Consider the following 14,404-nt stretch of genomic DNA (forward strand, 5'->3'; position numbering starts at 1 on the left):
AGGAGACAGGGCACAAAAATAAAGCTTTAGGATCAGGTGGTGTGCACTGGCTCCTCCCCCTATGACCCTCCTCCAAGCCTCAGTTAGGTTTTTGTGCCCGTCCGAGCAGGGTGCAATCTAGGTGGCTCTCCTAAAGAGCTGCTTAGAAAAAGTTTTTAGGTTTTTTATTTTCAGTGAGTCCTGCTGGCAACAGGCTCACTGCATCGAGGGACATAGGGGAGAGAAGTCAACTCACCTGCGTGCAGGATGGATTGGCTTCTTAGGCTACTGGACACCATTAGCTCCAGAGGGATCGAACACAGGCCCAGCCATGGAGTCCGGTCCCGGAGCCGCGCCGCCGACCCCCCTTGCAGATGCCGAAGATGGAAGAGGTCCAGAAGCAGGCGGCAGAAGACTTTTCAGTCTTCCTGAGGTAGCGCACAGCACTGCAGCTGTGCGCCATTGTTGTCAGCACACTTCACACAGCGGTCACGGAGGGTGCAGGGCGCTGGGGGGGCGCCCTGGGCAGCAATGTATAATACCTTTTTATGGCTAAAAAATACATCACATATAGCCCTTGAGGCTATATGGATGTATTTAACCCCTGCCAGATCTCACAAACTCCGGAGAAGAGCCCGCCGAAATAGGGGGCGGGGCTTATTCTCCTCAGCACACAGCGCCATTTTCCTGCTCAGCTCCGCTGTGAGGAAGGCTCCCAGGACTCTCCCCTGCACTGCACTACAGAAACAGGGTAAAACAGAGAGGGGGGGCACTTTTTTTGGCGATATTACTATATTTAAGCTGCTATAAGGATACAACACTTATATAGGGTTGTTCCCATATATATTATAGCGCTTGGGTGTGTGCTGGCAAACTCTCCCTCTGTCTCCCCAAAGGGCTAGTGGGGTCCTGTCTTCAATAGAGCATTCCCTGTGTGTCTGCTGTGTGTCGGTACGTGTGTGTCGACATGTATGAGGACGATGTTGGTGTGGAGGCAGAGCAATTGCCGGTAATGGTGATGTCACCCCCCAGGGAGTCGACACCGGAATGGATGGCTTTGTTTATGGAATTACGTGATAATGTCAGCACATTACAAAAATCAGTTGACGACATGAGACGGCCGGAAAACCAGTTAGTACCTGCCCAGGCGTCTCAGACATCGTCAGGGGCTGTAAAACGCCCTTTACCTCAGTTGGTCGACACAGACCCAGACACGGACACTGAATCTAGTGTCGACGGTGAAGAAACAAACGTATTTTCCAGTAGGGCCACACGTTATATGATCACGGCAATGAAGGAGGCTTTGCATATCTCTGATACTACAAGTACCACAAAAAGGGGTATTATGTGGGGGGTGAAAAAACTACCTGTAGTTTTTCCTGAATCAGAGGAATTGAATGATGTATGTGATGAAGCGTGGGTTAACCCAGATAGAAAAGTGCTAATTTCAAAAAAGTTATTGGCATTATACCCTTTCCCGCCAGAGGTTAGGGCGCGCTGGGAAACACCCCCTAAGGTGGATAAGGCGCTCACACGCTTATCAAAACAAGTGGCATTACCGTCTCCTGATACGGCCGCCCTCAAGGATCCAGCTGATAGGAGGCTGGAAACTACCCTAAAAAGTATATACACACATACTGGTGTTATACTGCGACCAGCCATCGCCTCAGCCTGGATGTGCAGTGCTGGGGTGGTCTGGTCGGATTCCCTGACTGAAAATATTGATACCCTGGATAGGGACAGTATTTTACAGACTTTAGAGCAATTAAAGGATGCTTTTCTTTATATGCGAGATGCTCAGAGGGATATTTGCACTCTGGCATCGAGAGTAAGTGCGATGTCCATATCTGCCAGAAGAAGTTTATGGACACGACAGTGGTCAGGTGATGCAGATTCCAAACGGCATATGGAAGTATTGCCGTATAAAGGGGAGGAATTATTTGGCGTCGGTCTATCGGATTTGGTGGCCACGGCAACTGCCGGGAAATCCACCTTTTTACCTCAGACCCCCTCCCAACAGAAAAAGACACCGTCTTTTCAGCCGCAGTCCTTTCGGTCCTATAAGAAGCGGGCAAAGGACAGTCATATCTGCCCCGAGGCAGAGGAAAGGGTAAGAGAGGGCAGCAAGCAGCTCCTTCCCAGGAACAGAAGCCCTCCGCGGGTTCTGCAAAGCCCTCAGCATGACGCTGGGGCTTTACAAGCGGACTCAGGAACGGTGGGGGGTCGGCTCAAGAATTTCAGCGCGCAGTGGGCTTGCTCACAGGTGGACCCCTGGATCCTGCAGGTAGTATCTCAGGGTTACAGGTTGGAATTCGAGAAGTCTCCCCCTCGCCGGTTCCTAAAGTCTGCTTTGCCAACGTCTCCCTCAGACAGGGCGACGGTATTGGAAGCCATTCACAAGCTGTTTTCTCAGCAGGTGATAGTCAAGGTACCCCTCCTACAACAGGAAAAGGGGTATTACTCCACGCTATTTGTGGTACCGAAGCCGGACGGCTCGGTAAGACCTATTCTAAATCTGAAATCTTTGAACCTGTACATACAAAAATTCAAGTTCAAGATGGAATCACTCAGAGCAGTGATAGCGAATCTGGAAGAAGGGGACTTTATGGTGTCCCTGGACATAAAAGATGCTTACCTGCATGTCCCAATTTACCCTTCACATCAAGGGTACCTCAGGTTCGTGGTGCAAAACTGTCATTATCAGTTTCAGACGCTGCCGTTTGGATTGTCCACGGCACCTCGGGTCTTTACCAAGGTAATGGCCGAAATTATGATTCTTCTGCGAAGAAGAGGCGTATTAATTATCCCTTACTTGGACGATCTCCTGATAAGGGCAAGGTCCAGAGAACAGCTGGAGGACGGAGTAGCACTAACCCAAGTAGTGCTGCAACAACACGGGTGGATTCTGAATTTTCCAAAATCTCAGTTGACCCCGACAACACGTCTGCTGTTCCTGGGAATGATTCTGGACACGGTTCAGAAAAAGGTGTTTCTTCCGGAGGAGAAAGCCAAGGAGTTATCCGAACTTGTCAGGAACCTCCTAAAACCAGGAAAAGTGTCTGTGCATCAATGCACAAGAGTCCTGGGAAAGATGGTGGCTTCTTACGAAGCAATCCCATTCGGCAGATTCCACGCACGAACTTTTCAGTGGGATCTGCTGGACAAATGGTCCGGATCGCATCTGCAGATGCATCAGCGGATAACCTTATCGCCACGGACAAGGGTGTCTCTTCTGTGGTGGTTGCAGAGTGCTCATCTGTTAGAAGGCCGCAGATTCGGCATACAGGACTGGGTCCTGGTGACCACGGATGCCAGTCTGAGAGGCTGGGGAGCGGTCACACAGGGAAGAAACTTCCAGGGAGTATGGTCAAGCCTGGAGATGTCTCTTCACATAAATATACTGGAGCTAAGAGCGATTTACAATACTCTAAGCCTGGCAAAACCCCTGCTTCAGAGTCAGCCGGTGTTGATCCAGTCGGACAACATCACGGCAGTCGCCCACGTAAACAGACAGGGCGGCACAAGAAGCAGGAGAGCAATGGCAGAAGCTGCAAGGATTCTTCGCTGGGCGGAAGATCATGTGATAGCACTGTCAGCAGTGTTCATTCCGGGAGTGGACAACTGGGAAGCAGACTTCCTCAGCAGACACGATCTACACCCGGGAGAGTGGGGACTTCATCCAGAAGTCTTCCACATGATTGTGAACCGTTGGGAAAAACCAAAGGTGGATATGATGGCGTCTCGCCTCAACAAAAAACTGGACAGGTATTGCGCCAGGTCAAGAGACCCTCAGGCAATAGCTGTGGACGCTCTGGTAACACCGTGGGTGTTCCAGTCAGTGTATGTGTTTCCTCCTCTGCCTCTCATACCCAAAGTACTGAGAATTATATGGCAAAGGGGAGTAAGAACGATACTCGTGGCTCCGGATTGGCCAAGAAGAACTTGGTACCCGGAACTTCAGGAGATGCTCACGGAAAATCCGTGGCCTCTACCTCTAAGACGGGACCTGATTCAGCAGGGACCGTGTCTATTCCAAGACTTACCGCGGCTGCGTTTGACGGCGTGGCGGTTGAACGCCGAATTCTAAGGGGAAAAGGCATTCCAGAAGAGGTCATTCCTACACTGGTTAAAACCAGGAAGGAGGTGACTGCACAACATTATCACCGCATTTGGAGAAAATATGTTGCGTGGTGTGAGGCCAGGAAGGCCCCCACGGAGGAATTTCAATTGGGTCGATTCCTACATTTCCTGCAAACAGGATTGTCTATGGGCCTCAAGTTGGGGTCCATTAAGGTTCAAATTTCGGCCCTGTCGATTTTCTTCCAGAAAGAATTGGCTTCAGTTCCTGAAGTCCAGACTTTTGTAAAAGAAGTACTACATATACAGCCCCCGGTTGTGCCCCCAGTGGCTCCGTGGGACCTTAATGTAGTTTTGGATTTTCTCAAATCCCATTGGTTTGAGCCACTCAAATCGGCGGATTTGAAATATCTTACATGGAAAGTAACCATGCTACTGGCCCTGGCTTCAGCCAGGAGAGTGTCAGAATTGGCGGCTTTATCGTATAAAAGCCCATATCTGATTTTCCATTCGGACAGGGCAGAACTGCGGACGCGACCTCATTTTCTGCCTAAGGTGGTGTCAGCGTTTCACCTGAACCAGCCTATTGTGGTGCCTGCGGCTACTAGCGATTTGGAGGATTCCAAGTTGCTGGACGTTGTCAGGGCATTGAAAATATATATTTCAAGGAAGAAAATCTGACTCGCTGTTTATACTGTATGCACCCAACAAGCTGGGTGCTCCTGCTTCTAAGCAGACGATTGCTCGTTGGATTTGTAGCACAATTCAACTTGCACATTCTGTGGCAGGCCTGCCACAGCCTAAATCTGTCAAGGCCCATTCCACAAGGAAGGTGGGCTCATCCTGGGCGGCTGCCCGAGGGGTCTCGGCATTACAACTCTGCCGAGCAGCTACGTGGTCGGGGGAGAACACGTTTGTAAAATTCTACAAATTTGATACCCTGGCTAAAGAGGACCTGGAGTTCTCTCATTCGGTGCTGCAGAGTCATCCGCACTCTCCCGCCCGTTTGGGAGCTTTGGTATAATCCCCATGGTCCTGACGGAGTCCCCAGCATCCTCTAGGACGTTAGAGAAAATAAGATTTTACTTACCGATAAATCTATTTCTCGTAGTCCGTAGTGGATGCTGGGCGCCCATCCCAAGTGCGGATTGTCTGCAATACTTGTACATAGTTATTGTTACAAAAAAATCGGGTTGTTCTTGTTGTGAGCCGTCTGTTCAGAGGCTCCTACGTTGTCATACTGTTAACTGGGTTCAGATCACAAGTTGTACGGTGTGATTGGTGTGGCTGGTATGAGTCTTACCCGGGATTCAAAATCCTTCCTTATTGTGTACGCTCGTCCGGGCACAGTATCCTAACTGAGGCTTGGAGGAGGGTCATAGGGGGAGGAGCCAGTGCACACCACCTGATCCTAAAGCTTTATTTTTGTGCCCTGTCTCCTGCGGAGCCGCTAATCCCCATGGTCCTGACGGAGTCCCCAGCATCCACTAGGACGTTAGAGAAACCTACTTTAAACTTTTACTCTAAGCAGCTCAGGAGAGCCCCTTAGTATGCACCCTTCTCGTTCGGGCACAAAAATCTAACTGAGGCTTGGAGGAGGGTCATAGGGGGAGGAGCCAGTGCACACCAGGTAGTCCTAAAGCTTTTTTGTGCCCAGTCTCCTGCGGAGCCGCTATTCCCCATGGTCCTTTCGGAGTCCCCAGCATCCACTAGGACGTTAGAGAAATGGTCATGGTCAAAAGAAAACAAATTCCACTCACTTTCACCAAAATAAGATTCTCAAAAGTCAAACAAATTAGGCCTATAACGAATTTTGCTTTTATTTTATATTTGTCAAGTAAAAGTCAATGATGGTGTGAAATTACAAGGAAGGAGCCGCTAATCCCCATGGTCCTGACGGAGTCCCCAGCATCCACTACGGACTACGAGAAATAGATTTATCGGTAAGTAAAATCTTATTTTTTTATTTTCAGTGAGACCTGCTGGCAACAGGCTCACTGCACCGAGGGACTAAGGGGAGAAGAAGCGAACTCACCTGCGTGCAGAGTGGATTGGGCTTCTTAGGCTACTGGACATTAGCTCCAGAGGGACGATCACAGGCCCAGCCATGGATGGGTCCCAGAGCCGCGCCGCCGGCCCCCTTACAGAGCCAGAAGACTGAAGAGGTCCGGAAAATCGGCGGCAGAAGACGTCTTGTCTTCAATAAGGTAGCGCACAGCACCGCAGCTGTGCGCCATTGCTCTCAGCACACTTCACACTCCGGTCACTGAGGGTGCAGGGCGCTGGGGGGGGGGCGCCCTGAGACGCAATAAAAACACCTTTTTTGGCAAAAAATACATCACATATAGCTCCTGGGCTATATGGATGCATTTAACCCCTGCCAATTTTTCCATAAAAAAGCGGGAGAAAGGCTCCGCCCCCTTCTCGGCGGCCTATCTCCTCAGCACACTGGCGCCATTTTTTCCTCACAGCTCCGTTGGAGGAAGGCTCCCTGACTCTCCCCTGCAGTCCTGAACTACAGAAACAGGGTAAAACAAGAGAGGGGGGGCACTAATTTGGCAGATAAATATATACAGCAGCTATATCAGGGAAAAACACTTATATAAGGTTATCCCTATATATATATAGCGCTCTGGTGTGTGCTGGCAAACTCTCCCTCTGTCTCCCCAAAGGGCTAGTGGGGTCCTGTCCTCTGTCAGAGCATTCCCTGTGTGTGTGCTGTGTGTCGGTACGTTGTGTCGACATGTATGAGGAGGAAAATGGTGTGGAGGCGGAGCAATTGCCTGTGTTAGTGATGTCACCCCCTAGGGAGTCGACACCTGACTGGATGGTCTTATGGAAAGAATTACGTGATAGTGTCAGCACTTTACAAAAGACTGTTGACGACATGAGACAGCCGGCAAATCAGTTAATACCTGTACAGGCGTCTCAAACACCGTCAGGGGCTCTAAAACGCCCGTTACCTCAGGTCGATACAGACACTGACACGGACACTGACTCCAGTGTCGACGGTGAGGAAACAAACGTATTTTCCAGTAGGGCCACACGTTACATGATCACGGCAATGAAGGAGGTTTTGAACATTTCTGATACTACAAGTACCACAAAAAAGGGTATTATGTGGGGTGTGAAAAAACTACCCGTAGTTTTTCCTGAATCAGATGAATTAAATGAGGTGTGTGATGAAGCGTGGGTTTCCCCCGATAAAAAACTGCTAATTTCTAAAAAATTATTGGCATTATACCCTTTCCCGCCAGAGGTTAGGGCACGTTGGGAAACACCCCCTAGGGTAGATAAGGCGCTCACACGCTTATCAAAACAAGTGGCGTTACCGTCTCCTGATACGGCCGCCCTCAAGGAACCAGCTGATAGGAAGCTGGAAAATATCCTAAAAAGTATATACACACATACTGGTATTATACTGCGACCAGCAATCGCCTCAGCCTGGATGTGCAGTGCTGGGGTGGCTTGGTCGGATTCCCTGACTGAAAATATTGATACCCTGGACAGGGACAATATATTATTGACTATAGAGCATTTAAAGGATGCAGTTCTATATATGCGAGATGCACAGAGGGATATTTGCACTCTGGCATCAAGAGTAAGTGCGATGTCCATTTCTGCCAGAAGAGGGTTATGGACGCGACAGTGGTCAGGTGATGCGGATTCCAAACGGCAAATGGAAGTATTGCCGTATAAAGGGGAGGAGTTATTTGGGGTCGGTCTATCGGACCTGGTGGCCACGGCAACGGCTGGGAAATCCACCTTTTTACCCCAGGTCACCTCTCAGCAGAAAAAGATACCGTCTTTTCAGGCTCAGTCCTTTCGTCCCCATAAGGGCAAGCGGGCAAAAGGCCACTCATATCTGCCCCGGGGCAGAGGAAGGGGAAAAAGACTGCAGCAGACAGCCTCTTCCCACGAACAGAAGCCCTCCCCCGCTTCTGCCAAGTCCTCAGCATGACGCTGGGGCCTTACAAGTGGACTCAGGCACGGTGGGGGCCCGTCTCAAGAATTTCAGCGCGCAGTGGGCTCACTCACAAGTGGACCCCTGGATCCTGCAGGTAGTATCTCAGGGGTACAAATTGGAATTCGAGACGTCTCCCCCTCGCCGGTTCCTGAAGTCTGCTTTACCAACGTCTCCCCCCGACAGGGAGGCGGTATTGGAAGCCATTCACAAGCTGTATTCCCAGCAGGTGATAATCAAGGTACCCCTCCTACAACAGGGAAAGGGGTATTATTCCACGCTGTTTGTGGTACCGAAGCCGGACGGCTCGGTGAGACCCATTTTAAATCTGAAATCCTTGAACACTTACATAAAAAGGTTCAAGTTCAAGATGGAGTCACTCAGAGCAGTGATAGCGAACCTGGAAGAAGGGGACTATATGGTGTCTCTGGACATCAAGGATGCTTACCTCCATGTCCCAATTTGCCCTTCTCACCAAGGGTACCTCAGGTTTGTGGTACAGAACTGTCACTATCAGTTTCAGACGCTGCCGTTTGGATTGTCCACGGCACCCCGGGTCTTTACCAAGGTAATGGCCGAAATGATGATTCTTCTTCGAAGAAAAGGCGTCTTAATTATCCCTTACTTGGACGATCTCCTGATAAGGGCAAGGTCCAGAGAACAGTTAGAGGTCGGAGTAGCACTATCTCAAGTAGTACTACGACAGCACGGATGGATTCTAAATATTCCAAAATCGCAGCTGATTCCGACGACAAGTCCTGGGAAAGATGGTGGCTTCTTACGAAGCGATTCCATTCGGCAGATTCCACGCAAGAACTTTTCAGTGGGATCTGCTGGACAAATGGTCCGGATCGCATCTTCAAATGCATCAGCGGATAACCCTGTCTCCAAGGACAAGGGTGTCTCTCCTGTGGTGGTTACAGAGTGCTCATCTCCTAGAGGGCCGCAGATTCGGCATTCAGGATTGGGTCCTGGTGACCACGGATGCCAGCCTGAGAGGCTGGGGAGCAGTCACACAGGGAAAAAATTTCCAAGGCTTGTGGTCAAGCATGGAAACGTCACTTCACATAAATATCCTGGAACTAAGGGCCATTTACAATGCCCTAAGTCAGGCAAGGCCTCTGCTTCAGGGTCAGCCGGTGTTGATCCAGTCGGACAACATCACGGCAGTCGCCCACGTAAACAGACAGGGCGGCACAAGAAGCAGGAGGGCAATGACGGAAGTTGCAAGGATACTTCGCTGGGCGGAAAATCATGTGATAGCACTGTCAGCAGTGTTCATTCCGGGAGTGGACAACTGGGAAGCAGACTTCCTCAGCAGACACGATCTTCACCCGGGGGAGTGGGGACTTCACCCAGAAGTCTTCCACATGATTGTGAACCGTTGGGAAAAACCAAAGGTGGACATGATGGCGTCCCGCCTCAACAAAAAACTGGACAGATATTGCGCCAGGTCAAGGGACCCTCAGGCAATAGCTGTGGACGCTCTGGTAACACCGTGGGTGTACCAGTCAGTATATGTGTTCCCTCCTCTGCCTCTCATACCCAAGGTACTGAGAATCATAAGAAGGAGAGGTGTAAAGACTATACTCGTGGCTCCGGATTGGCCAAGAAGGACTTGGTACCCGGAAATTCAAGAGATGCTCACGGAAGACCCGTGGCCTCTACCTCTAAGAAAGGACCTGCTCCAGCAGGGACCATGTCTGTTCCAAGACTTACCGCGGCTGCGTTTGACGGCATGGCGGTTGAACGCCGGATCCTGAAGGAAAAAGGCATTCCGGATGAAGTTATCCCTACCCTGATCAAAGCCAGGAAGGATGTAACTGTGCAACATTATCACCATATTTGGCGTAAATATGTTGCGTGGTGTGAAGCCAGGAAGGCCCCTACAGAGGAATTTCAACTGGGTCGATTCCTGCATTTCCTGCAAACAGGACTGTCTATGGGCCTCAAATTAGGGTCCATTAAGGTTCAAATTTCGGCCCTGTCAATATTCTTCCAAAAAGAACTAGCTTCAGTTCCTGAAGTTCAGACGTTTGTCAAGGGGGTACTGCATATACAGCCTCCTTTTGTGGCACCTTGGGATCTCAATGTAGTTTTGGGATTCCTAAAATCAAATTGGTTTGAACCACTCACCACTGTGGACTTAAAATATCTCACATGGAAAGTGGTAATGCTGTTAGCCCTGGCTTCAGCCAGGCGTGTATCGGAATTGGCGGCTTTATCCTATAAAAGCCCTTACCTAATTTTTCATACGGACAGGGCAGAATTGAGGACTCGTCCTCAATTTCTCCCTAAGGTGGTTTCAGCATTTCACTTAAACCAGCCTATTGTGGTGCCTGCGGCTACTAGGGACTTGGAGGATTCCAAGTTGCTGGACGTAGTCAGGGCCCTGAAAATATATGTTTCCAGGACGGCTGGAGTCAGAAAATCTGACTCGCTGTTTATCCTGTATGCACCCAACAAGCTGGGTGCCCCTGCTTCTAAGCAGACGATTGCTCGTTGGATTTGTAGTACAATTCAGCTTGCACATTCTGTGGCAGGCCTGCCACAGCCAAAATCTGTAAAAGCCCATTCCACACGGAAAGTGGGCTCATCTTGGGCGGCTGCCCGAGGGGTCTCGGCTTTACAACTTTGCCGAGCAGCTACTTGGTCAGGGGCAAATACGTTTGCAAAATTCTACAAATTTGATACCCTGGCTGAGGAGGACCTGGAGTTCTCTCATTCTGTGCTGCAGAGTCATCCGCACTCTCCCGCCCGTTTGGGAGCTTTGGTATAATCCCCATGGTCCTTTCGGAGTCCCCAGCATCCACTAGGACGTTAGAGAAAATAAGAATTTACTTACCGATAATTCTATTTCTCATAGTCCGTAGTGGATGCTGGGCGCCCATCCCAAGTGAGGATTGTCTGCAATACTTGTACATAGTTATTGTTACAAAAATCGGGTTATTATTGTTGTGAGCCATCTTTTCAGAGGCTCCTCTGTTATCATGCTGTTAACTGGGTTCAAATTACAAGTTGTACGGTGTGATTGGTGTGGCTGGTATGAGTCTTACCCGGGATTCAAAATCCTTCCTTATTGTGTACGCTCGTCCGGGCACAGTATCCTAACTGAGGCTTGGAGGAGGGTCATAGGGGGAGGAGCCAGTGCACACCAGGTAGTCCTAAAGCTTTTACTTTTGTGCCCAGTCTCCTGCGGAGCCGCTATTCCCCATGGTCCTTTCGGAGTCCCCAGCATCCACTACGGACTATGAGAAATAGAAATATCGGTAAGTAAATTCTTATTTTTCCAGGCACATGAACACGGCATTCAAAACTTGCATTTCTACATTCAACAGCCTGAAAATAGAGGAACATCTGGAATCATTGCAATAACACTGTAGGGAACTGTTGCTGCTGTGGAAAGATGATGAGTCCAGGGAAGCCCCAAATTATACCCCTTTTCCACTGTAGTACGGGTTGCAGCCGTGTCGCCTGACAAGGCTGCGACCCGTGCTACAGCCGCCTTTCCCTCAGCGCTCACCATCCCGGCATATTGCCGGGTTGGTGACGCTGCTAGTGACGTGGCAGGGAGATCACATGATCTCCCAGCGCCGCCCTCCCATACACTGTTAACGGGAGCCGTGTCGCATCGACACGGCTCCCGTTCACACTAGACAGCTTACCGGGTTGAACACGTGTTCAACCCGGCAAGCTACCCAGGTAGGATTCCTGGATCACTTGATCCGGGAATTTGCAGGGGGACCCTTTTCCACTAGGGAAAAAAACGGGTAAATGCGTGCCCCCGCGCATTTACCCATGTTTTAAGGAGCTAGTGGAAAAGGGGTTTTAAACTGTACAAAGAAAAAAAAATAGACAATGTATAGGAAACAATTAAGAAGTCTTATTATAATCTGAAAATGCAACGTTGCATATTATATGCATGGTACTAATGCTTTTTGCGTGAAATAAACATTGTAACACTAATTTGCAGCAGTGTTAGTTGCATGCACACAACCACAAAATAAATACTTTATAACAACTTGTTATCTTGGGAAGGTGGACAGTATGATTTAAGGTAACAACACCAATAATTATTTTCTGATATATATGTAATACTTGCCGTGGTGATTTACTTTAATTTTATTATAATTTACAGGCAGCTGATCCTTGATGGTCAGTGGGATGAAGTCCTGCAGTTTATTCAACCATTAGAGTGCATGGAAAAGTTTGACAGAAAAAGGTGAATTTTATTTAATGTTCTGTTTTAATGTTATGAATAGAATAGGCTCCCATTTACCAGGGCAGAAACTAGGATTTTTGTCACCTGGGACAAGGCAGTGATTTGATGCTATTCCGTCCCCACATTCCCGTTTTCTCTACAGCAGCCTGTGCCCCACCCCATTCTGGTGCCTCTACAGCAGTCTATTCCCCCCTCCTTCCCGTATCACTGCAGCAGCCTGTGTCTCTCCCCCCTATATCTCTTCAGTAGCTGCCAGTGTTTGTGTAATACCCCTTCCCCCCCCCATTCCCGATGATTACATAAATGAGTACTTGCATGTGATATTAGCGGCTGATGACGCTTCTGGCTAACAGAAGCCACATACCTACCAACAACTACAATTGTTAAGGCCCGTATTCACGGGCCGATGTGGGAGAGATGTGTGCTGAGTGAACCGCTCAGCACACATATCTCCCTCTGCTCAGCACAGCGCGATGTGTGCTGAGCGTGCGGGGGGAGCCGCTCATTTCACCCAGCGGGTGAAATGAGCGACCTGCGTGATTGGCCTGCATGGCAGGCCAGTCTAGCACCAGCGATAGCGATGCGCGGGGCTGCGCATTGCTATTGCTGTGGGGGGTACACACGGAGCGATCATGCTTAAAATCTAAGCAATCTAGTCAGATTGCTTAGATTTCAAGCAGCGATCGCTCCGTGAGTACCCCCCTTAATTCCACTGCCTTTATGTATGAAGAGTTCCCCACAGCTCTTATATTCTATGCTTTGTTGTCTCAGCCACCTTTACGTCTGCTTTATGTAATTGACTGCAATGCATCATGATCCCCATATGGGTTATAAACAAAGAATGATCATAATACGTGTAAAAAGGATTGCATGTATATATGTAAATTAGAATTGCAACTTAAGTATGAGAAATGTAAATGCATATTTTTTATAACTTTTTTTTTTTTTTTCCTCCAACTCTCTGATGTTTGTTCTGTTTAGGTTTCGGTACATAATCCTGAAGCAGAAGTTTTTGGAAGCCCTGTGTGTGAACAATGCAATGTCAGCAGAAGAGGAGCCACAGCATGTAAGATATTAATTAGTACTGTGTGGGGATTTATGTCCCAGAGCTGACCTGGAGAACATTCTGTTTCAGCTCTCCACCAGTTTGGTAGGATGTTTCCTTACAGGAAATGAGAATGTAAAGTACTTGATTTTTTAAAGTTTTGCATGATTAGCTAAAATCAGCAAAGCTGTATAAAAATATGCATGTTATATTTAATTTGTCTTCTTTAACAAGTTTTATCATTTTACATCAAACAAAGCAAATTGATATTGTGCAGAACCGTACAGCAACACAATTATTAATCGTTGCTATTATATGGGGAGATGTACCATAGCTTGCATTGACCTTCGAGACAGCTATGTGGCAAGGCCGCCATCATAACGTGTCAGCCTAGAGGTGTATCCTGTAAATATGTTGTTATTTTTTTTTACTATTTTGGTGCCTTTTGAGTTGAAATGGAACATTTGGATTATATTGGTTTATGTACTGTTCCTTTTTTATGCATACAGAAATTGTGTACTGTTAGCAAAGTCACATTTAAAAGATTGGCGGTTTTGACCTAAGCATAAGGTCACGTGGTTGCCTGACCATTTAAAGAAATATTTTTTGTCAGTTATCACTATATGCAAAAGCACAAATATTTTTATTTTACTTCCATACTTCCATCTTTAAATCAAAGTAGACAGTGATTTTCATGTTATATGTGTTTACGCAATTGCAGATATTTCAAGACTCAGAAATGGTAGAGCATTTGGACAAAAAACTTGTCACTTTGACAATTATTCTACTGTTTCAAATTCTGTGCTGATCAACTAGTTTGCGGTTTGCTGTATGAAAGTACCCCAAGAATTTACAGAACACTCCAGTTGTTGTTGTTGTTGTGGTTTTTTTTTTTATTAGGCTGTGACTACAAACACGGCGCATGACTTCTTAATATACTTTTTTTTTTTTTTTAATGAGGGAAGCCCTCTAGTTCCACATTCTTGTTGCTTGTGGACTTCAAGTGAGTGAGTTGAACAAATGCAGTAAATCCATGCACACACAACAGAGTTAAAGGGATGGTGAACCAGATCAGAAAGATACTAAATATGGCTAGCATCCGCTAAGACGCCACAAA

The 14,404-nt window shown here is 48.0% G+C and overlaps 1 protein-coding gene across 4 annotated transcripts in view; it reads left to right on the forward strand.

Annotated features, from left to right (window-relative positions):
- The window catches only part of WDR47 (WD repeat domain 47), a 207,650-nt gene that overhangs the window by 24,765 nt on the left and 168,481 nt on the right, over positions 1-14,404 (forward strand). For all 4 annotated transcript variants that reach the window (XM_063940149.1, XM_063940146.1, XM_063940148.1 and 1 more), the window contains 2 exons: positions 12,159-12,242; positions 13,224-13,308. In XM_063940149.1, coding sequence (XP_063796219.1) covers positions 12,159-12,242; positions 13,224-13,308 — 169 coding nt within the window. The remainder of the gene's footprint in view (positions 1-12,158; positions 12,243-13,223; positions 13,309-14,404) is intronic.

This window comes from Pseudophryne corroboree, chromosome 9 (genome assembly GCF_028390025.1).
Source record: "Pseudophryne corroboree isolate aPseCor3 chromosome 9, aPseCor3.hap2, whole genome shotgun sequence".
NCBI lineage: Eukaryota > Metazoa > Chordata > Amphibia > Anura > Myobatrachidae > Pseudophryne > Pseudophryne corroboree.